This window comes from Oncorhynchus mykiss, chromosome 24 (genome assembly GCF_013265735.2).
Source record: "Oncorhynchus mykiss isolate Arlee chromosome 24, USDA_OmykA_1.1, whole genome shotgun sequence".
NCBI classification, from domain to species: Eukaryota; Metazoa; Chordata; class Actinopteri; order Salmoniformes; family Salmonidae; genus Oncorhynchus; species Oncorhynchus mykiss.
In genome coordinates, this window is record NC_048588.1 from 30,497,169 (window position 1) to 30,521,137 (window position 23,969).

Sequence of the window (23,969 nt, forward strand, 5' to 3'; positions counted from 1 at the left end):
GAGCAAAGTGTTTATTGCATAATTACCAACATTTACTTGAGTGTTCTGTCCAACATGTTCTCAATTGGCCGACTTTTTATTAGGTCTACTATGTCATTGATTTAGTACTAAAATACCTATTTAAATCTCTTTTGATAATGCATTCTGTAGACTCCGATCAGCGATCATAGCTCCCGAGTGGCGAAGCGGTCTAAGGAACTGCATCTCAGTGCAAGAGGCGTCACTACAGTCCCTGGCTCGAATCCAGGCTGTTTCACATCCGACCGTGATTGGGAGTCTTATTAGGGCGGCGCACAATTGGCCCAGCGTGGTTCGGGCTTGGAAGTCATTGTAAATAAGATTTTTGTTCTTAACTGACTTGGCTAGTAAAATAAAGGTTACAACTTTTAAAAAAAAAAATCATAATAATCATAAGATGGTTGAGTCAGAGATCCATCCGTACGAGGCAACACATTGACAAATTCGTGATGTACGCCCCCCAACACCAAACCGTCTGTCACAACTCTGCACAACACCGCAGCATCAGCATCTGCTGGGAATCCAGATAAACGACCCATCTCCGCCTTCATAAATGATTGTGTAAATATGTAACAATAACGAGAATATATTTGATCGAAGGACACATACAGCAGAAGTAAGTAGATTTGGTAGCTAATGGTGCACATGTTGAATTGCTGTTCTTTGTGCTCGTGTACCAATTATGGCCATATTATTATGGGTTGATGGCGGATGATGCATGTTATTTCAGATTGTCACCTAGCTAGCAAGGAGGCTAACGAAGCCTCCTAGCTTGCCTTTTAGTTTATTTAACGTTAGCTTGAACCACAGCTGGTATGTTAAATTAGCAACAATGCAGTATCTAACTCTTGACATGGTCATGTCATTTACATTGTTATTGATTGCTTGCTAAATTAGTAACTAGTGAGACAGCTAGAGAGGCCTAGCCAACTAATATTAGCTAGTAAGTTAGCCAGCTGTCTAGCGTAGCTATGTGTCATATCTCAATGTAGCTAGCTAATGGCGCAGTTAACATTAGCTAACGTTAGCTACCTAGCTTACTAGCTAGCTATTTTCTCATTTCGATTTAATGAGTCAACGCTAGTTAGGCCGTGTAGCGAGCTAGCTTGCTAACATTACATTTACCTTGCTAACTTACTAACGTTAACGTTACAATGTCAAACAGATGGCTAGCCAGCCAGGTCACTTGTCTCAAACTGACTCGTAACTAAACATTCGAGTGATCAGATGGGCAAAGGCATATCTTAGCTATCTATTTTCTCTCTAACCATACCCTCCTCGATTCCCTTTAGAGCTGCTGTATAGTACCATGGGTGGCCATGATGATGATGACGTATCTTATCATGTAGCCAACAACCAACATCAAGATGAAGTGCTGAAAAACAAATTGAATGACAGCGGCCTTTGGAGTGACCAAGAATCCACAGACGGCAACAATGCTAAGTGGGTCAAGGAGGGCAAGAACCAACTGAGGAAAGTAGCCGAGAAACATCAGGACCAGGACCAGAATGGGAACCAGGAGGACTTCTCTCCTCATAACACCAACGAGGAGAAGGAGGAGCAGCAGAGGAACGAGGAGCAGACCAAATCTCCCAAGACCGCCAAGACCCTGGGCCTGAAGGAAGAAGAGCCCAATACCATCCCGAAAGAGCCACTACTCATCAACACCCTGGTGTCTGCAGAGGATAAAGATGATGAAGATGAAGAAGACGACAAAGAGAAGGAAGATTCATCTGAGGCAGATGAAGAGGCCGGCAGTCTTATAGAGGAAGAGAGGGAGTCCGAGCAGAGGGATGCAGAGGCTGAAAGAGAGGGAAGTGGGGTGGCTAGAAATCCCTGTCTGCTGTTCTCTAATGTGAATGGAACACCAAGTGATGAAGAAACCAACTGGTCAGCACTGTCTCAGGAAAGCACTGTTGAAAGTTCTCCAAATGAAAACAAAGGTATGGGCGTGTTTGTTGAAATCAGCTGTGTGACTGTTTTGTTGGAACAACAATAATGATTATTGTCTAGTCTAACATAACAAGTGCTTCTCAGGTTGCAAGCAACGTTAAGACACCTCATTCTAACCCTCCCCTTCTCTCAACACAGAGTCCTTCTGGGACTCGGAGGCCTTTGAGGCGGACACAGACCTGCCCTCTGGGTGGATGCGGGTTCGAGACACTTCAGGTACCTATTATTGGCACATCCCTACTGGCACTACTCAGTGGGAGCCTCCCTCCCCTCTGGACAAGGTGGGAGACTCCATGATGTCCTCCAGTATGTCCCTGGAGACAACACCCTGTGAGGAAGAGCCAGAGGTGAGATCTAACCCATAGGCCTTAGGGATGATGTGTTTATTTTGCAAATGTATACATAAACTGATATCACATTTACATAAGTATTCAGACCTTTTACTCAGTACTTTGTTGAAGCACCTTTGGCAGCGATTACAGCCTTGAGTCTTGAGTCTTGAGTATGCCGCTCCAAGCTTGGCACACCTGTATTTGGGGAGTTTCTCCCATTCATCTCTGCAGATCCTCTCAAGCTCTGTCAGGTTGGATGGGGAGAGTCGCTACACAGCTATTTTCAGGTCTCTCCAGAGATGTTCGATTGGGTTTAAGTCCGGGCTCTGGCTGGGCCACGCAAGGACATTCAGAGACTTGTCCAGGAAGCAACTGCTGCGTTGTCTTGGTTGTGTGCTTAGGGTTGTTGTCCTGTCGGAAGGTGAACCTTCCCCCACAGTCTGAGGTCCTGAGCACTCTGAAGCAGGTTTTCATCAAGGATCTCTCAGTACTTTACTCAGTTCATCTTTCCCTCAATCCTGACTAGTCTCTGGTGCTGAATAACATCCCCACAGCATGATGCTGCTACCATCATGCTTCACCGTAGGGATGTTGCCAGGTTTCCTCCAGATGTGATGCTTGGTATTCAAGCCAAAGAGTTCAATCTTGGTTTCGTCAGACAGGAGAATCTTGTTTCTCATGGTCTGAGGGTCCTTTAGGTGCCTTTTGGCAAACTCCAAGTGGGCTGTGACGTGCCTTTTACTGAGGAGTGGCTTCCGTCTGGCCACTCTACCATGAAGTGGAGTGCTGCAGAGATGGTTGTCCTTCTGGAAGGTATCCCATCTCCACAGAGGAACTCTGGAGCTCTGTCAGTGACCATCGGTTTCTTCGGTCACCTCCCTGACCAAGGCCCTTCTCCCCCTATTGCTAAGTTTTGCTGGGCGGCCAGCTCTAGAAAGATTCTTGGTGGTTCCAGACTTTTTCTGTTTTAAGAATGATGGAGGCCACTGTGCTTTTGGGGACTTTCAATGCTGCAGACATTTTTTGGTACCCTTCCCCAGATCTGTGCCTCGTCACAATCCTGTCTCGGAGCTATATGGACAATTCCTTCAACCTCATGGCTTGGTTTTTGCTCTGACATGCACTGTCAACTGTAGGACCTTATATTGTCAGGTGTGTGCCTTTCCAAATCATGTCAAATCAATTGAATTTACCACAGGTGGACTCCAATCAAGTTGTAGAAACATCTCAAGGATGATCGATGAAAACAGGATAGATCTGAGCTCAATTTCGAGTATCATAGCGAAGGGCCTGAATACTTATGTAAATAAGGTATTTCTGTTTTCTATTTTGTATAAATTAGCTAAAATGTCTTATGGGGTATTGTGTGTAGATCGATAAAGAAACATTTAATCAATTTTAGAATAAGGCTGTAACGTAACAAAATGTGGAAAAGTGGAGGGGTCTAAATCCTTTCCGAATGTATTGTATATGTTCTGAGAAGACTTGATCTATGCTCTCCCAATTAAGACTATTTGGAGAAAAATGTCATGTTTTTGTCTGACTACTAGGAAACATGGGGGGACCTCTCTAACCCAGATGAAGGGACTAGTGATGGAGAGCTGTGGAAGGTAAGGGACAGCATGAATATTAATAAATACGAATGAGAATCAGGACATGGCCAAGACCTCACATTCAGGATGTCCTTTAACACTGACAACACAGTAAAAAGAGAATAATTATTTTCATGTGTATGGAAAGTGTTTTTTATGTCTCCGATTATTCATTGGAAAACATCATTTGAAACATCCTCAATGTAAACCCTCCCAACAGATAAATCATTGTTATGTGGGAAATAGTAGACATGGAAGCAAAAGCACTTGACATTTCATCGCTTCAATTGTCAATATTTCAGTTTTAGAAACAGAGTTTAGAAAGCAGCACATTAGGATTTTGATCAACTTGGTGTTGATGAATTGACTAATTCATTGTCTTCTTGGTGATTGCAGGAGGGAGAGGTGGCATCTGACCAGAGCCTGAAGGAGTTTGAAGGGGCAACCCTGCGCTATGCATCCATCAACCTTAAGTAAGTCATGTGCTAGTGCGTTATGTGATAAGCCATCTCATTCTCAGCCAAAACACTTTTAAACCCTCCTCTCTCTCTTGTTATTTCTCAAATGATAATGGACTGATAACTGTCTTATAGCTGTTCCCAATACGAGGAAGAGGAGAAACTTGATCCCCATGGCACTGACCTGGAGGCTAAGGTAAATTTGAAAATCACATTTACTCTCACTAAAACGTTGAGGCAGGAAGACTAGTCATCTGTCTGTCCCTTCCCTGTTAACGTACAACTACTCTTCCCTTTCCTAATTGGACTGCGTTTGTCGGTTTATCTCTCTCCCTCTCTCTGGCCCGTCCTGTGTTCTCTCCGGCCTCTATTTGCTATGGCAGTATTTTGCTGTGCGCTCTCTGGGCTGGGTGGAGATGTCTGAAGAGGACATGGCACCGGGAAAGAGCAGCGTGGCTGTCAACAACTGCATTAGACAGCTGTCCTACCATAAACACAACCTCCACGACACTGCTGGCATCTGGGGAGAGGTGAGTCTGAGGAGCAGGGCCACAGGAAGGGACTGTCTGGGGGAAGAGCCTAGTGATGGGGTTGATGTTTGGGCGAAGACCCTCTGTTTACCTTGCTTTGTCTTTTTTTTTACCCAGCAACTGAAGCAATTACCTCTCACATTGACTGCTATTCCCTGCAACTGCTCTGTGTTGAATAATGTTGAATATCAGAATAATTATAATCGTCCTTATGGACCACTGCTTGGGAATGTCTCTTCATCTAAACCAGGATCAAGTCTAACAGTTGTTTGCTAGAGTATTATTAGTTGTAGCACAGATGGGCACATTGAAATGTCATTTGATAGATTGCCATGTCATTCAATTTGCTGTGCATGGTGGTGCTTCAGGAGGATCGTGATATGTTGTGTTACCAGGGTAAGGACATGCTGATGGTCCTGCAGAATGACACTATGAATCTGATCGACCCACTGGGACAGACTCTGCTGCACTCGCAGCCCATCGCCAGCATCCGCGTGTGGGGCGTGGGCCGAGACAATGGCAGGTCAGTGTCCATCAGAACAACCAGACGCTGTTTGGCACCACATCTGCACTACTGTGGCAGTCAGTTAAGTGGTGTAGCTACTTTTACAGGAACAGAAAATGCTGTTTTAACTCTTTAGAAATTGTACTATTTTATATAGTTTTTATTTAGTGCTTTTTGTTAGTTAATTGTCTATCTAGTCTCAGCAGTCACCTTACTATTACTTCATGACCATCCACACCTAATTAAGATGGCACTGGGAACTACACAATAGCTGGTCATTTGTTCCATTTTCTTAAAGGTTCAGAAATAAAAATGTGATTCACATTTAAAAAACTTTTTTCTACACATTTTCAAACGGTCCATTTCTATTTTCCAACAGGGCTATACATTTGGATGATTTTTTATTTTTTTGCCTGAGTTGCCTCATTTCACTGTAAAAATGTTTTTAACCATCTAGTGTTGAGCGAAATAACACAATGTCAAATACAAGCAGCCTAGTCAAATAATTCACATCCATTCACATTAACTGTTAAATCTCTCGCAGGATTTCCACTAATGGTCTGTATGTAGCCAAACGTAGCTGCTGCTCATGTTGGTATCTGTACTGATGGTGCAAAAGCCATGACAGGGAGACATAGTGGAGTGGTAATGTGCTTGCAAGCAGTTGCTCCCGACACCACTTGGGTACCATGCAAATCAAATTTTATTTGTCACATACACATGGTTAGCAGATGTTAATGTGAGTGTAGCGAAATGCTTGTGCTTCTAGTTGCGACAATGCAGTAATATCCAACGAGTAATCTAACCTAACAATTTCACAACAACTACCTTATACACACAAGTGTAAAGGAATGAATAAGAATATGTACATAAAAAAAAAAATATGATTGAGTGATGGTATAGAGTGGATGGTATAGAGTATAGTATATACATATGAGATGAGTTATGTAGGGTATTTAAACATATAAAAGTGGCGTTGTTAAAGTGGCTAGTGATACATTTATTACATCCATTTTTCCATTATTAAAGTGGCTGGAGTTGAGTCAGTAAAAGTCGCAGCAGCCACTCAATGTTAGTGGTGGCTGTTTAACAGTCTGATGGCCTTGAGATAGAAGCTGTTTTTCAGTCTCTCGGTCCCAGCTTTGATGCACCTGTACTGACCTCGCCTTCTGGATGATAGCGGGGTGAACAGGCAGTGGCTCGGGTGGTTGTTGTCCTTGATGATCTTTATGGCCTTCCTGTGACATCGGGAGGTGTAGGTGTCCTGGAAGGCAGGTAGTTTGCCCCCGGTGATGCGTTGTGCAGACCTCACTACCCTCTGGAGAGCCTTACGGTTGTGGGCGTAGCAGTTGCCGTACCAGGCGGTGATAAAGCCCGACATGATGCTCTCGATTGTGCATCTGTAGAAGTTTGTCCTGCTGCGCCTTCTTCACCACGCTGTTTGTGTGGTTGGACCATTTCAGTTTGTCTGTGATGTGTACGCCGAGGAACTTAAAACGTTCTACCCTCTCCACGACTGTCCCGTCAATGTGGATAGGGGGGTGCTCGCTCTGCTGTTTCCTGAAGTCCACGATCATCTCCTTTGTTTTGTTGACGTTGAGTGTGAGGTTATTTTCCTGACACCACACTCCGAGGGCCCTCACCTCCTCCCTGTAGGCCGTCTCGTCGAGGTTCTTGCTGCCAAGGGAATGCCTGACACCACACTCCGAGGGCCCTCACCTCCTCCCTGTAGGCCGTCTCGTCGAGGTTCTTGCTGCCAAGGGAATGCCTGACACCACACTCCGAGGGCCCTCACCTCCTCCCTGTAGGCCGTCTCGTCGAGGTTCTTGCTGCCAAGGGAATGCCTGACACCACACTCCGAGGGCCCTCACCTCCTCCCTGTAGGCCGTCTCGTCGAGAGGTTCTTGCTGCCAAGGGAATGCCTGACGGCTTGAAAGACGTTTTGGACACTACAGTGAAAATGGTTAACTTTGTTAAAACAAGGCCCCTGAACTCTTGTGTATTTTCTGCATTATGCAATGATATGGACAGCGACCATGTAACGCCTTTACAACATACAGAAGTGTGCTGGTTATCAAGGGGCAAAGAACAGTTTTTTTTAATTGAGAGACGAGCTTAAAGTTGTCTTTACTGACCATAATTTTCACTTGTCTGACCGGTTGCATGATGATGAGTTTCTCACACGACTGGCCTATCTGGGTGATGTTTTTTCCCACCTGAATGATCTGAATCTAGGATTACAGGGACTCTCCACAACTATATTCAATGTGAGGGACAAAATTGAGGCTTTGATTAAGAAGTTGAAGCTCTTCTCTGTCTGCATTAACAAGGACAGCACACAGGTCTTTCCATCATTATTTGCACACAAAAAATCATATGAACTCAAGCTTATGGACAATGTCAAATGTGATATAGCGAAGCACCTGAGTGAACTGGGTGTGCAATTATGCAGGTACTTTCCCGAAACGGACGACACAAACAACTGGATTCGTTATCCCTCTCATGCCCTGCCTCCAGTCCACTTACCGATATCTGAACAAGAGAGCCTCATTGAAACAAGCGGTTCTGTGACAATTGAATTGAATCAGAAGCCACTGCCAGATTTCTGGATAGGGCTGTACTCAGAGTATCCTGCCTTTGAAAATCGCGCCGTTAAGGCACTGATGCCCTTTGCAACCACGTACCTATGTGAGAGTGGATTCTCGATCCTCACTAGCATGAAAACTAAATACAGGCTGTGTGTGGGAAATTATTTTTAAGACTGAGACTATCTGCAATACAACCCAACATTGCAGAGTTATGAGCATCCTTTCAAGCACACCCTTCTCATTAACCTGTGGTGAGTTATTCACAATTTTTGATGAACAAATAAGGTTTTATATGTAAGATGGCTAAATAAAGAGCAAAATGATTGATTATTATTTTGTTTGTGCCCTGGTCCTATAAGAGCTCTTTGTCACTTCCCACGGTCCAGGTTGTGACAAACTCACACTCATTATTATGTTTACTAAATGTAGTGTGTGTGTGTGGCAGGCTTTCAATGATGTAAAAAAACAACATTTGAGAGTGCGCTGACCCTGGTGCTAGAGGGGGTACACAGCTGGAGGTTGAATGTTTGAAGGGGTACGGGACTATAAAACGTTTGGGAACCACTGGTGTAGAGAATCATTGTACCATCTAAACCTCAGTGAAATATATTTTTCATAACTAAAAGTATTGTGTTTTCAGCTGTTTGAAATAGGCGTACAAAACCGAAAGTAAAAGATGAAAAAACGAAGCACGGGAAGCATAGAAATGGAGAAAATACAATATACTTGCTTTCAATCCGAATGAGATGTATAACTCTTTTCTATGTTAATTTGGTCGAATCTACCAAATAAGTTACATATTGCAACTTTAGGTATTACTAAAACATATTCGTTTTCATGCCTTAGGGTCGAGTTTTCCCATCCTAGACCTCTGAATGTGGGTCTGTTTTCCACTTATTTGCCCATTTTAAAAACTGAGTCATTTAAGGCTGCATGTACACAGACAGCCCAGTTCTGATCTTTTTTCATCTAATTGGTCATCAGATCTTTTTAGAGCTGAACTGATTAGTAAAAAGACCAATTAGTTGAAAACAGGTCTGAATTGCGCTGCTTTTGTAAATGCAGCCTATGAGTCCAATGGCATGCTCAAATACTGCAACCCTGAGACACCACTGCCCTCTGGTGGGTTGTCCATCGTATTGCAATTACATTTACTTTCAAGGCATTGGCATTCACTTAATATCAGATTTCCATTTTCGACTAGTGTTTTTGTAATAACTGTGATTTAACTGTTCATTATTTATTTTCATGCTGCATTTTGCTGCCCTATACAGGGAAAGGTATTGTACACATTTCTCTTTGGTCTTTATGCTCTCATGTCCCATGGTGTTTTTCCTACATATAGTTTAATTGATTGTATTGTCATATCTAACATGATTCATTGCAATAATTTTTGTGTTTTCAGTTTTTCTTGTCTGTTGCTATCATTCAATTTAGAGAAATGCATTTGGTTCATGTACCAGTATATAAATGGTGTACTTTTCTGTATTTGTTACAACAGAGACTTTGCTTATGTTGCGCGAGACAACCTGACCCAGGTACTCAAGTGTCACGTGTTCCGCTGTGACTCACCTGCCAAGAACATCGCCACCAGTCTGCATGAGATGTGTTCCAGGGTGATTCTTCTATGTCTCCTATGTCACATACACTACTGGTCCAAAGTTTTAGAACAGCTACTCATTCAAGGGTTTTTCTATATTTTTACTGTTTTCTACATTGTAGAATAATAGTGAAGACATCAAAACTATGAAATAACACATGGAATCATGTAATAACTAAAAAAGTGTATATAAAATATATTTGAGATTCTTCAAATAGCCACCCTTTGCCTTGATGACAGCTTTGCACACTCTTGGCTTTCTCTCAACCAGCTTCACCTGGAATGCTTTTTCAACAGTCTTGAAGGAGTTCCCACATATGCTGAGCACTTGTTGGCTGCTTTCCCTTCACTCTGCGGTCCGACTCATCCCAAACTATCTCAATTGGGTTGAGGTTGGGTGATTGTGGAGGCCAGATCATCTGATGCAGCACTCCATCACTCTCCTTGGTAAAATAGCCCTTACACAGCCTGGAGGTATGTTGTGTCATTGTCCTGTTGAAAAACAAAAGATAGTCCCACTAAGGCCAAACCAGATGAGATGGTGTATCGCTGCTGTGGCAGCCATGCTGGTTAAGTGTGCCTTGAATTCTAAATAAGTCACACCATAACACCACCTCCTCCATGCTTCACAGTGTGAAATACACATGCAGAGATGATCTTTTCACCCACTCTGCATCTCACAAAGACACAACGGTTGGAACCAAAAATCTCCAATTTGGATTCCAGAACAAAGGACAGATTTCCACCGGTCTAATGTATCTTCCTCTTATTAGTGTCCTTTAGTAGTGGTTTCTTTGCAGCAATTTGACCATGAAGGCCTGATTCACGCAGTCTCCTCTGAACAGTTGATGTTGAGATGTGTCTGTTACTTGAACTCTGAAGCATTTATTTGGGCTGCAATTTCTGAGGCTGGTAACTCTAACAAACTTATCCTCTGCAGCAGAGGTATCTCTGGGTCTTCCATTCCTGTGGCGGTCCTTATGAGAGACAGGTAACTCTAATGGCATCCTCTGCAGCAGAGGTAACTCTGGGTCTTCCATTCCTGTGGCGGTCCTTATGAGAGACAGGTAACTCTACTGAACTTATCCTCTGCAGCAGAGGTAACTCTGGGTCATAGCGCGTGATGGTTTTTGCGACTACACTTGAAGAAACTTTTTCAAAGTTCTTGAAATATTCCAGATTGACTGACCTTCATGTCTTAAAGTAATGGCCTGTTGTTTCTCTTTGCTTATTTGAGGTTTTCTTGCCATAATATGGGCTTGGTCTTTTACCAAATAGGGGTGGTATATGGAAGAAAGCTCTACCTAACCACAACACAACTGATTGTCTCAAACGCATTAAGAAGGAAAGAAATTCTACAAATGAACTTTGAACAAGGCACACCTTTTAATTGAAATGCATTCCAGGTGACTACCTTATGAAGCTGGTTTAGAGAATGCCAAGAGTGTGCAAAGCTGTCATCAAGGCAAAGGGTGGCCATTCGAAGAATCTGAAATATAAAATATATTTTGATTTAACATTTTTGGTTACTATATGATTCCATATGTGTTATTTCATAGTTTTGATGTCTTCATTACTATTCTACAATGTAGAAAATAGTACAAATATGTCTTTCTTTCTTTCTCTGTACATTCAGATAATGACAGAGAGGAAGCTATCCAAGCCATTTCTGAGCAGGTACAATTATGACCAGTGCAAACCCATGGAGATTCCTGCTCAAGGTAACCCCTGTGATAGGGTTATAGAGTTAATTTTATAACAGACGTACAACACTAGACACTAACTCCCTTCACATTTTCTTCCTCTGCAGAGTTTCCCGTTCCAAAAAATGAGAATTTCCAACGTTTCCTTGTGTATTACCTTGGTAACGTACCTGTGTCCAAGCCTGTAGGTAAGGGACGCATGGGTAAGAAAATATTTTATTTACTTCGTTGTTAGGTAAATACACTATATATACAAAAGTATGTGGACACTGCTTCAAATTAGTGGATTCCAGCCACACCCGTTGCTGATAGGTGTATAAAATCGAGCACACAGCCATGCAATCTCCATACTCAAACATTGGCAGTAGAATGGCCTTACTGAAGAGCTCCGTGACTTTCAACGTAGCACCAACATAGAATTTGTCAAATTTCTGCCCTGTTACAGCTGCCCCGGTCAACTGTAAGTGCTTTTATTTTGAAGTGGAAACGTCTAGGAGCAACAACGGCTCAGTCGCGACGTGGTAGGCCACACAAGCTCACAGAACATGGCTGCCAAGTGCTGAAAGCGCATATAAATCATCTGTCCTTTGTTGCAACACTCACCACTGAGTTCCAAACTGCCTCTGGAAGCAATGTCAGCACAATAACTGTCAGTCGGGAGCTTCATGAAATGGGTTTTCATGACCGAGCAGCCGCACACCATCCTATGATCACCATACTCAATGCCAAACGTCGGCTGGAGTGGTGTAAAGCTCGCCGCCATTGGACTCTGGAGCAGTGGAATCGCATTTTCTTGAGTGATGAATCACGCTTCACCATCTGGCGGTCTGACAGGCGAATCTGGGTTTGGCGAATGCCAGGGGAACGCTACCTGCTCCAAATGCATAGTGCCACCTGTAAAGTTTGGTGGAGGAGGAATAATGTTTTTCATGGTTCAGGCTCCTTAGTTCCAGTGAAGATAAATCTTAATGCTACAGCATACAATGACATTCTAAACAATTCTGTGCTTCCAACTTTGTGGCAACAGTTTGGGGAAGGCCCTTACCTGTTTCAACATGACAATGCCCTGTGCACAATGATCTCGACCACAAGTCGAGATCATTGTGGAAGAACTTGGCTGACCTGCACAGAGCCCTGACCTCAACCCCATCAAACACCTTTGGGATGAATTGGAACGCAGACTCTCTAAGCCAGGCCTAATCGCCCAACATCAGTGCCCGACCTCACTAATGCTCTTGAGGCTGAATAGAAGCAAGTCCCTGCAGCAATTTTCCAACATCTAGTGGAAAGCCTTCCCAGAAGAGTGGAGGCTGTTATAGCAGCAATGTTCCACAGTCTAGTGGAAAGCCTTCCCAGAAGAATGGAGGCTGTTATAGCATCAAAGGGGAGGACCAATTCCATATTAATGTCCATGATTTTGGAATAAGATGTTCGATGAGCAGGTGTCCACATACTTTTGGTCATTTCTATCTGTGCAGTAAAACATCTGGCAGTGCTCTGTGTGGGACTGTGTTTTGCTGCACTGCATACATGGCTCCTCCCATGCAGTTTACCTTGAGGATACTGTTAACAGTAGAATGTTCTCGTCTCCTAGGTGTGGACACAATCAATGATGCTTTGGCGTCTGCAATGAACAGCACAAGGAAGCAGGATTGGACCCCCGTCTCTGTCAACGTGGCCCCTGCCACTCTCACCATCCTCACCAGAGAGGTAGTTACTAATTAACCCATCCACACCGCCATCTCCGTTACACAGAGTATTAGTAGGGGTCATGTCAGAATGGCTCTCTCCTGACCATGCTGTGTCCTCTGTCCTCCCCAGACTGAGGAGGTGATGTCAGAGTGCCGGGTGCGGTTCCTGTCTTTCATGGGTGTGGGGAAGGACGTCCACACCTTTGCCTTCATCATGGCCGAGGGCCCCGGGGACTTCATCTGTCACATGTTCTGGTGTGAGCCCAACGCTGCCAGCCTGAGTGAGGCGGTGCAGGCCGCCTGCATGGTGGGTCACCAGACTGAACAGTAGACTCCATTATGGATTATTAAGTGGTCTAGAGAGACTGGATGATATGTTGTCTATAATATAGAACATTTCATGAATGCCTGTCAATGTTTCCTTGAATAGCATTGATGAGTTTTAGTGTCTTTACTGATGGAGTCCTGTTGTATGTCTGTGTTCTGTCCTCAGCTGCGCTACCAGAAGTGTCTGGACGCGAGGCCTCCCAGCCTGGGCTCCTGCCTGCCCACTCCCCCTGCTGACTCCGTGGCCCGCCGGGTCAAGATCGGGGTCCAGAGTCTGCTGGGAAGCTTCAAGCAGTACAGGTCAGGGTCCCAGTCCCCCTGAGCAGAAGAGAGAAGATCTCCCCCCCAGTAACACTAACCCATCACAGCAGCTCCAGCTTACTCTCTCTAACTCTCATTCTCCCTTTCCTATCGGACTTGCACTCTTTTTGGCCTTCCTTAGAGAATGTCTTGTCATTAGTGTATGGCGTTATATGTAACTGAGGAAAGGCTTACTTACTAGTGATTGCAAAGTACGTTTTTCTATACATCTACTGTATAACTCTCCTTTAGCTTTGTACTCAAACCGAATGAGCCCTGACAACTACCCGTTGTTTGTTCTGTTGCTGGGATGTCATCTGTTTGTCACTATTTTTGTGTTTTAGCAGAAACCATGTCTGGCAGGAAGTGTTCGTATGACGGGATGTAAGTACATGTTTCTTCACAGTAGGAGGTTAGGACGTATTTAGGACGATTCCACACAGAAATACATCTCATTTCTTCCTCAGTGCAATTATGGTTGAGTCATGGGGCCATGCTTCTCCGAACAGTAACACCTCTTTCTACTGGTGTCTAAAGAAGGTCTTGCAATCACGGTCGGGAACCTAGTATAGTAGTCTCCTGATGTTTGTTTTCTACCATGTCAATACCCTGTACACTCCTCAGCCTTTCTACTCCTGCCCAAATGAGCTTCTTGACACTAGCCATCTTAGAGCCCAGGTAGAGTGAGTTGTAGTCTTCCGCTAAATAAGGTTAGGATCATGTGCCACGTCGTAGTGAACAACCACTGATTTCAGGGTATGCTGGAGTTGTTTCCCATACATTTTCATGAACATTTGCAAGTTCAGTGCTTGTGTGCAATAATCAAACTTTCCTGTATGTGGTATTGGTAGAATGGCTTCCATAGGCTTATATAGCAGCACACAATGTGCTGTGTTTTCTTTAATGTAGGGGCCTGGCTATATCTGACTAGTGCTTGGCCAACAAAAAGAGCCAATGGTGAAAATAGACTTCTGGTCATGGAAAAGTGACCTATAAAATACAGCATCTCAAGGCCTCGGTTTTCCATCTGTTAGTCAACCACAGTTTTTAACCACCTCCACTGAATAGTAGTGTAGGACCTCACCACACACTGCATGTTTTAATAGCTCAGAGGAATAACCAGGATCATATCTGCCTGCAGCGGTTTAGTGCTGAACTCTTAGTTATTGTAACATACTAGATGTGTGCTACTTCATGGTAAAGAGGGCTGAATTCTGTACCTGTTAAGTGTTTGTAAGGCATGTCACTAGCCTGTATCCGTGTCTATCAATATATATGCTAGCTAGTAGTAGATTAGTTGTCACTGTCAGGTCCTTTCCACTGAGTAGCCGAGAGCAGGTCAGTATCTGTCTCCCTTAGTCACCGCCCTGGGACAGGGATAACATTGAGAGGATGACTCCAGTGTTTTAGGATTCTGTTCTTCCACTTTTTGCTCTGTTTGGCCCTGGACACTCTTAAGTATTGTTTGTATACACTATCATGGACACTACTGAGGAGCAGTTGCGCATTTTTGATTATTGATTGTATTTGAGAACACAAGTCCGAGAATAGTTGTGGTTTTTATGTTTAAAAAAACAAATGAATTGTGTTTGTCAGAAGTATTTAGTGCAATAGTTATTTGACCTATAACAAAGTAAAACTTGTAAAATATAGAAACACTATCTGAAATTAGACTAGATTGTCTAGATTAATAGACTAGATTAATACTATAGTGTATTGTATAATACTATAGTGTATTGTATAATACTATATAGTGTATTGTATAATACTATAGAGTGTATTGTATAATACTATAGATTGTATTGTATAATACTATAGATTGTATTGTATAATACTATAGATTGTATAATACTATAGTGCATCTTTTGTCACCGCTCACTTATCATTGTGCTCCTTTTTCTAATTCAGTTACGTTAGTACTTCCAAGGTCAACATTAAAAACAAGATGAGTGTTGGAACACTAGCTTATTAATTTATTTCACAATTTATGTAAATTAGGTGTATAAAATGTATCTGTATATAAAAGTCCCTGCACAATAAATAAATGTGAACATATCTTATTTTTGGTGTTGCATATTTTTTTGCACAATTTGCATGGTTTTGGTGTGATGTGACTGAGTGAAGCCATGTGGATTGGAGAGATTGTATTCCAAAGAGCAGTTATTAGATTAGATCTGTCTGTAAATTATGTCTCCTTTCGTAACTGGTGGCAGAACCACAGAAATCCTCATTTTTCAATCAATGGATTTTATCTGACAATTCCTGGCAATCCCATTAAAATGGAAGAGAAGCCAGGCAGGCTGTCAAGTCCTTTTCATATGTATGAAACCTGCTGACATTGGTTTTACCATATGTATTGTGAGAGGCGCAAGAATAGAGATAGATTGAGGACTCATTGTATCTGTGCCATTATAGCTTCTGTGACAGCCTCAAGGGCGCTGACCATGCGATCTCCATTTTGAGGTAGTCCATTTTCTTCACGATTGGCTGATCCCTACTGATGACTCAGTTGGACATGACTCCAACGGGTCACCAGGATGGTTTGGTTAATGAAGTTGGAAGTCCCACCCAGTTGACTACATTAAAATTACGGAAGCCCTCAATGGCGCTGCCTATGCTAATACGGACTTTTTGGCCAATAAAGGCCTCTATCATTCTCTGTGGGTGCAATTACCATGCATGAATACCATGCAGAGGTCACCCCATGTCATCTGTTTATTCATGACTGTATGCTGCCCCCTACTGGTGTGTTCAAAATGCCCAGGGACAGAGGCTAGATATAGGCTGGTTATTGTTTCCGCAGGAGATGATTTGGGGGATGAAAGGTGCACGTCAAGTGGTTCAGGCCCAGACGGGTAATGGACTCTTTGTCGATACGAGGATATTTCTCCTATTCCCTGCCAGCTGGACTGCACTGCTGTGGGACACATCAAGGGCTTGGTGGTAATCGGGTCCTTTTTAAGGGATTGGCCAGCTCCCCGCCCCATCTACGCTGAGGATTGGTTGTGTGTTTGGGGTTTTGCTTGTGTTCCCTCGTCCCACAAGTTTCCGGTGTGGTTTAATTAATTTGTGGCGTGCTGGCTGACAGTGGGTGGGTGTCTGAGTTCAGTGTCTTGTTGATGGAGGTGACCCATATCAAAGACCTTCTACCCTTTGCTACCTCCACTCAGAACGGAGGTTATTTTAGCCTATACATCTGTATGCTCAAACAACATGCTATAGATTTGATCTAGGTTATTATTAAGTACTGTGTTAGAAAATAATATTTATTTAGTCCTTACCTGAAAATGTGCTCTTCGAAAGCAACAAAATATAATTATTTCTGTCTCTTTTGATTTTCCTATATTCCCAAATGTAATCATATTGTTCCATATGATTATGAATGTGTGGTGGTATGTTTTTCACCGTCCTTGCCTAAATCCCATTGTTCTGTGTCTTTATTCTGTTTGCCATCACGCTGAAACACATTTCTGATGACTATTTCAATGTGTGTGAGTGTCTGACTTCATTTACTTACACATGTGCCTGTGGTAGTCTTTTACACTGTGTCAATCACAATTTAAAGAAGTTCGGCTCACGGAGAAATAATCACAATTATAATTATTTTTTATAATTATGCATGCAGTATTTGTGTAATGGAGATTAATTTTGAGTAATGAATGTGTAGTCTTGTGGAACATTGCTTCTCCTCTCAGAGTTATGGAGTGGGCTCATATCTTCACTGCTGGGCATTTTAATCACACATCTACAGTAGAACATTGTGAATAAAGGAAGTGAACAGCAGCTTCATCTTAAACCTGGTATCAAGGTCTGACAGAGATGATTGAAGTCCCTGTAGGATACATCCTCCTCTTGGTTCTCATGGTGTGAATAGATCCACTTCACTGAATGAGGATTCTCAAATCCCTGAGAAGCTTTCCGGTGGAAATGTGCGTTTATTAAGAAGGTTACTTTTGTTTTTCCTCTTTTTTTGAGTTTGTGGTAGTCAGGAAAGACGCTGTTGGGCTCTGAGTGTCAGTCAGGTCACAGTGAATCAATCACAACCACAGGAGAGGAATTTGCACAACACAGAGGTGGATCAACTTCACAGAGTCAGGAGGGAGAGAGAGAAAGAGAGGGAAGGTAACAAAGGATGGACTGCGCCAGGCAGTGAGAGAGATGGAAAAAGGGATAAGAAGCTGTTGCGTTGTAGGAATTCATCATGTGGGCGTATTGATGTTGGCTTTCAGATGTTTTGTTTACATTTCTACCCTTTCATGACAAAATGAAAATGTTATTTCTATCTTATGACGTTCTATGTGTCAAAAGCTTTTTAGTATTTTGAGGTAGCACTATACATAATCAAGATAAATGTAGGCTACATATAATGGCAGAGTTTCTATCAAATGCTCTCTTCAGGGCTGATGGGTTTATGTCAACGTTTCCTTTCTCATGTGTCCCATAACATTGGTTGAATTTTTTTTTTTGTCACAAATATTCAGAGCACATAAAATGCAATGTGACTGAAAATGGTTGATTGATTCAGTTTGATTTTGGGGATGTTTGTGGGGAATATATGCAAATGCATGTGTCTGGTTCTATTAGTGGAAGGTTCCTCCGGTGGTTTTAGTCTTTTGTTTCCTGTCCCATGTGCATTGAGTGAAAGGTTCAAAGGGCATATTCCTGAACCCTCTCTGGTATTCACTTTAGTGGGTGTGACATACCATTAAGTAGATATATTATTTCCCTACTATCAACATCCCCCTTGGTTTTCTTCTGCTTTGCAGGAAGCTGACTTTAATTTGTTGTCGGTAATAGGGAGGCTGAATGTTTTCTTCAATCACAGAGTGTTCATTATGGACATGAATTAATCAAAATGGCAGCATATGCTTTCTGGACACGTAAAATATCTCTCCAGCATGCACTGTAATTCTCCTTATTGAATGTATCCTTGAATCCTTTGTCAGAGGAAAAGGGTGGAGACAGGGAAGAAAATCAAGATGCATTTTGAAAAACACACCACAAATTGACATGTGCCCTCTGATGTAGATTTCTATACCACTTACCTTAAAACCCAGCTTGTATTGCCTCAGACAGCCTATATATATGAGCTGTGAACGACAGCGACTGTAGAATGCATGAATAGTCATTTACTTTCCACTACCAGTATGCGCACACAGCCTCTGAACCTTTGGCAAGTCTTTCACAACAGACATTGCCCTTTTGTTTCTAGACTAATATATTCTTCTCTTCCTCACCTTGGTCCTCCCCTCCTGCCCCTCTTCTGTATTAAAACGGGTCCAAATCTATTGCAGAGTAATTACTTTAGAGAACAGGAATTTATGTTCATGAGTGAGTGGTGGTTCATTCTTTAGTGCTCCACTGTGTCCCTGGAATGTTCCATCGTTAAACTAAGATGACAGACCAATTCCTATTCCCATATCAAACCTGTTCCGAGAGCACTGTCAGTCTGTTATGGTCAGGGATTATATTCATAGAAATTACACATCTAATTAGTTTGAAGGAAACACTCAAAACGGTATCTGAAATGTTTCTAAATACAACAGGATCCTGGGAACACCCCTTGTCTGTGAGCTCAAAGAACTGACGAACTGCAGATCACATACTTCATTTAAATCAGGATTCCTCACATCTCTTTCCAGTCCTAGTGAAGCTCAGCTCATCCCTAAATTAACTTGTTGATTGGTTTACAGGTGTACTCATTAAGAGTGAGATTAATCTAGTAAAACATGAGGCTCTTTGAGAAAGAGATGACTTCTCAATCCCATTCTCTGGTGTATCTTGCTCCAGAGATACTCCTAGTTTCATAGACCCCAATCCTCTCGTGGCACACAGCAGCAAATTGCATCGTTACTTTGCAAATTTGTTCAAGCAATCAACTCAATCTCGCTTGGGGTACCAATCTGACAACAGGCATGATTATAATCCTGGGCGGCTCACTGGCTGTCTCCGGGGAGAGGAATGACAGGAGAATGACAATGAAGCTTGAAATTGTTTATTATATTTCCACCTTTCCCTATTTTCTCCATCCTTCCTCAGCCCAGGACCAGACCAATGCTGCTCCATTTCAATGTCTTAGCACAGCCAAACTACCACCATTTTGACAGGCACTACTGTGATCGGGTCTTTGTGTTAGTAAAGCAGTCTTGCATGTAATCTTTTTTGATCTGGGGGACTGAGCATAGCAGTGGTCTGTTCAAGTAAAGACCTGCCATGGGCAGAAAGGGACATCTGTGATGTTTGGGAATGAGGATAAGGCCTATGCAAAGTCTGAGTCAAAACAGTGGCTATGGATTAGAACTGATGACGAGTGCCCCTTAGTGTGGCTGCGGATGGAGTGCGTGGCTGCGGACGGAGCGTGTGGCTGCGTGGCTGCGGACGGAGCGTGTGGCTGCGGACGGAGCGTGTGGCTGCGGACGGAGCGCGTGGCTGCGTGGCTGCGGACAGAGCGTGTGGCTGCGGACGGAGCGGATGGCTGCGTGGCTGCGGACGGAGCGTGTGGCTGCGTGGCTGCGGATGGAGTGTGTGGCTGCGGACGGAGCGTGTGGCTGCGTGGCTGCGGACGGAGCGCGTGGCTGCGGACGGAGCGTGTGGCTGCGGACGGAGCGCGTGGCTGCGTGGCTGCGGACAGAGCGTGTGGCTGCGGACGGAGCGGATGGCTGCGTGGCTGCGGACGGAGCGTGTGGCTGCGTGGCTGCGGATGGAGTGCGTGGCTGCGGACGGAGCGTGTGGCTGCGTGGCTGCGGACGGAGCGCGTGGCTGCGGACGGAGCGTGTGGCTGCGGACGGAGCGCGTGGCTGCGGATGGAGTGCGTGGCTGCGGACGGAGCGTGTGGCTGCGTGGCTGCGGACGGAGAGCGTGGCTGCGGATGGAGTGCGTGGCTGCGGACGGAGCGTGTGGCTGCGTGGCTGCGGACGGAGCGGATGGAAGGCGTGGCTGTGGACGGAGCGCGGACGGAGCGTGTGGCTGCGGACGGAGCGGATGGCTGCGTGGCTGCGGGCGGAGCGCGTGGCTGCGGACGGAGCGGATGGCTGCGTGGCTGCGGACGGAGCGCGTGGCTGCGGACGGAGCGGATGGCCGCGTGGCTGCGGACGGAGCGGATGGCTGCGTGGCTGCGGACGGAGCGCGTGGCTGCGGACGGAGCGGATGGCTGCGTGGCTGCGGACGGAGCGTGTGGCTGCGGACGGAGCGGATGGAAGGCGTGGCTGCGGACGGAGCGTGTGGCTGCGGACGGAGCGGATGGAAGGCGTGGCTGCGGACGGAGCGTGTGGCTGCGGACGGAGCGTGTGTCTGTGGATGGATTGGATGGAGTGTGGCTGAGGACGGAGCGCGGACGGAGCGTGTGGCTGCGGACGGAGCGTGTGTCTGTGGATGGATTGGATGGAGTGTGGCTGAGGACGGAGCGGGTGGAGCGTGTGGCTGCGGTCGGAGCATGGCGGGGACTTTTCTAAAGATCCACTAAAACCTTTAAATCAAGTCTTTCCATGTAAATGCACCAACAGACTGCATTAGCCCGGGTCTATTTGGGTTTAAACCAAATACATTACATTTACCTGAGGAAGGGCTTTGGACTACAGAGTCAGGCGTAGCAGATGGATATGAAATGACCTGATGGGAAGTTGGAGAGGAGGGGGCCCAGGCTGTTGATTCTCATTTCACCACCTGTCCTCATGTCCCAGTAAGGATGTCTGAGACAGAGATAAATACTGCCAGCACTGTGATTTATAAGCTGTGCAGCGGACAGAATTTACCCATTACCTGACTGGGTTCACAAGGCCCACAGGTCTACACAGAGTCCACTGCAGACAGACTCTCCGACCCTCTCTTCCCGTTTCCCTTTCTCACTCTTTCCCACTATCCTCCCTTCTTCTCCCTCGTCCACACCACAGAATGACAATCTCCTCCCTGCAGATCCAGTCCTGCTCTGATTTGAAATTTTTGACTTAACAGACTGTGAGCACAGTGTTGATTCTCTTTCAGAAATAATAGAGATTATGTATTGGGGTGTGTGTGATAGTGTAGTAACATGCGTTACCATGAAAGCATAAACAGAAAATATTCCCCAAAATAAATATAATGATGAGACTATGAAAATAATATGCTAGTGTATGTACTTGGTCAGTGAACATTGTTTGTGAAGTAATGAGCAGTGGGCCTTAACAGTATGCTGCGTTCAGAAGTGTAAAAACTTGAACATAATACTTTATAAACGGGGACCAATGAGATCAGTGCATTCGCTTGCTTTGAACTCATTGAGAACGGCGATTGGCTGATGGCAAACAAGCCACCCAGTTGACTACTTTAAAATGGTGGAAGCCTTCAATGGCAATGTCCATGCAAAAATTGGTTATATCCATGATGAGTCCTCTAACTAACTCTGTAAAAATGTGACATTGAATAGTTCAGAGCCATCATTGGATTGTATCTATTCCCTTGGATTATAAACAATACACTTCCTTGGATTTGGATGTAAGGACTCAAACCAGAGGTTCTTGTAGGTCTAAGCCTTTGATTTCTTCCCTGGATTTTCTCTTTGGACTGTTGGCTCTGACAGGATTATTCATTTGTTGATTATTTAATCATTATTTTGTTGCTTATGTTAAACCCTTATAGTTTTCCTATAAAGAATACACTATTAGTGCACTAACCAAGTTCCCCAATCTTTAATTTCTGGCAAGTTTGTGGTTTATGCAAGTTACAGTGTAGTGTCTGTTTTGGTTGGTGCTTGTATCTTTAATGTTTACTGTAGATCTTTACAAATGTCACCGAACTCAATTTTGATGGAACAATGTCCATCCTGTTTTTATTTGGCCCCTTATGTCTTTGGTTCTTGAAATGCCTCCTTTGTTCAGAGGTTGAGCACCAAGCCACCAACTATCAGTTCTTTTCTTGTTATGGAGAGAGTTGATGTGAGACTCCATGTCATGTTTCATTCCTCACATCTCTAAAACATGACCAGTGTCTGTCTGGGTGCCCTCCACTGTAACCTCTGTGATATTAGGCTTCTCTCTGAATTGCCGCCTGTCGAGCGTATTACACCATGTCTATCGATTCTGAAATTGAGATGGAGCTTGATATATAGCAAATCAAATCAAAATCAAATCAAATGTATTTAAATAGCCCTTCGTACATCAGCTGATATCTCAAAGTGCTGTACAGAAACCCAGCCTAAAACCCCAAACAGCAAGCAATGCAGGTGTAGAAGCACCTGCAGGTGTAGAAACACATATGTGTACTTAATATACCAAGTTTGTTTATGTGTGTACTGGGTCTGGTTCAAAGTGGATGATTGAATGTGTACATCCATTACATAGTCCATTACAAATAGTACCTGCATGTATACATATTGTTGGGTATGTAGCAATACATGGACTAAATGATAAAATAATTTGAAAAGAGAGGTTTAGAGTATGTAGAAACAAAGTTAGCATGCGTTTAGCAAACTGTAGCAGACAGTAGAAAATAAGATAATCTCTGCACTGCAGGCTATTGTGTTTCCTCCAGTGTTAAATAGAACTGGCTCTGCCAGTAATATGGGTTAATTGTTCTGGATGGCTGGATCACTTCCAACAGTTCATCCAATTTCCATTTAAATTGAGCTATCGGAGCATGACATGGGTGACACTCTGCTCCGCGCGGCACTGTCACAAGCTGCCATGGTTGGCCTGGCCCACTCCTGGGCTGGATGTGGAGCGGGGAACCTTGTTTTTAGGTCTATCTGGGGGTTCTCAAGTGGCACACCCTGCCTGGCTCTCCCAATGGGGTTGATCCTTTAAGCCAGAGCCAGCCAAAAAGCCCTCTCATATAGTCAGAGCAGTGGAGTGTATATGCATCGCCACATAGTCAATCTCCTTCTGGCAATCATCACAGTTTGTCGTGACCTGCCAGTCTGTACAGTGGAGTAGAGGGGAGGCCATATGCATTCCTGTTTAGGAGTTCTATTCTCTTGCTCTTTAAATGTGAAATGTGATGATTTTCTCTTACAATATCATCAATCTCTTATACATATTTCATTCAGTAATTGCATGTTTAAAATCAAAGGAGGTGCACTTTATAATGACAGATTTATGATGACTGATGCATATTTCTAAATCATGGTGTCACTGTACAATTACTGCTGAATGTTACAACAAACTTATAGACAACACATACAGTACATTTGTCTATTTTAGGACCCTCAGCCACACCTTGCATTGGCCAGATATCCACAGGGATGTGGAGCACTGCAGTGTGTCATTCAGTCAGAGAGTCGAAGTCAGAGAAGGTTGTCTGACTGTAGCATTGCCTTCCTGTGAGCTGTTCTCCTCTCCCTATCGCCCGTCCCCCCCCACTGCCCCTATACATCATACAGACAGGTTCTGTGCTCCTGTGG

The 23,969-nt window shown here is 44.1% G+C and overlaps 1 protein-coding gene across 4 annotated transcripts; it reads left to right on the plus strand.

Annotated features, from left to right (window-relative positions):
- Positions 1 to 462: 462 nt before the first annotated feature.
- LOC110503161 (amyloid-beta A4 precursor protein-binding family B member 1) lies at positions 463 to 15,657 on the plus strand. Of its 4 annotated transcripts, none has more exons than XM_021581512.2 (15): positions 463 to 634; positions 1,311 to 1,961; positions 2,110 to 2,318; positions 3,854 to 3,913; positions 4,292 to 4,368; positions 4,489 to 4,549; positions 4,737 to 4,883; positions 5,279 to 5,406; positions 9,251 to 9,256; positions 9,478 to 9,592; positions 11,213 to 11,297; positions 11,387 to 11,467; positions 12,874 to 12,989; positions 13,101 to 13,277; positions 13,464 to 15,657. In XM_021581512.2, the coding sequence occupies exons 2-15, from the start codon at positions 1,328 to 1,330 to the stop codon at positions 13,617 to 13,619; spliced, it is 2,052 nt and encodes a 683-aa protein (XP_021437187.2). In that variant the 5' UTR covers positions 463 to 634; positions 1,311 to 1,327; the 3' UTR covers positions 13,620 to 15,657. The 4 variants fall into 4 exon arrangements, with proteins under 4 accessions (XP_021437187.2, XP_021437186.2, XP_021437188.2 ...); XM_021581509.2 differs by having other exon boundaries at positions 464 to 634; positions 11,387 to 11,482; XM_021581511.2 differs by lacking the exon at positions 9,251 to 9,256 and having other exon boundaries at positions 11,387 to 11,482.
- Positions 15,658 to 23,969: the final 8,312 nt, after the last annotated feature.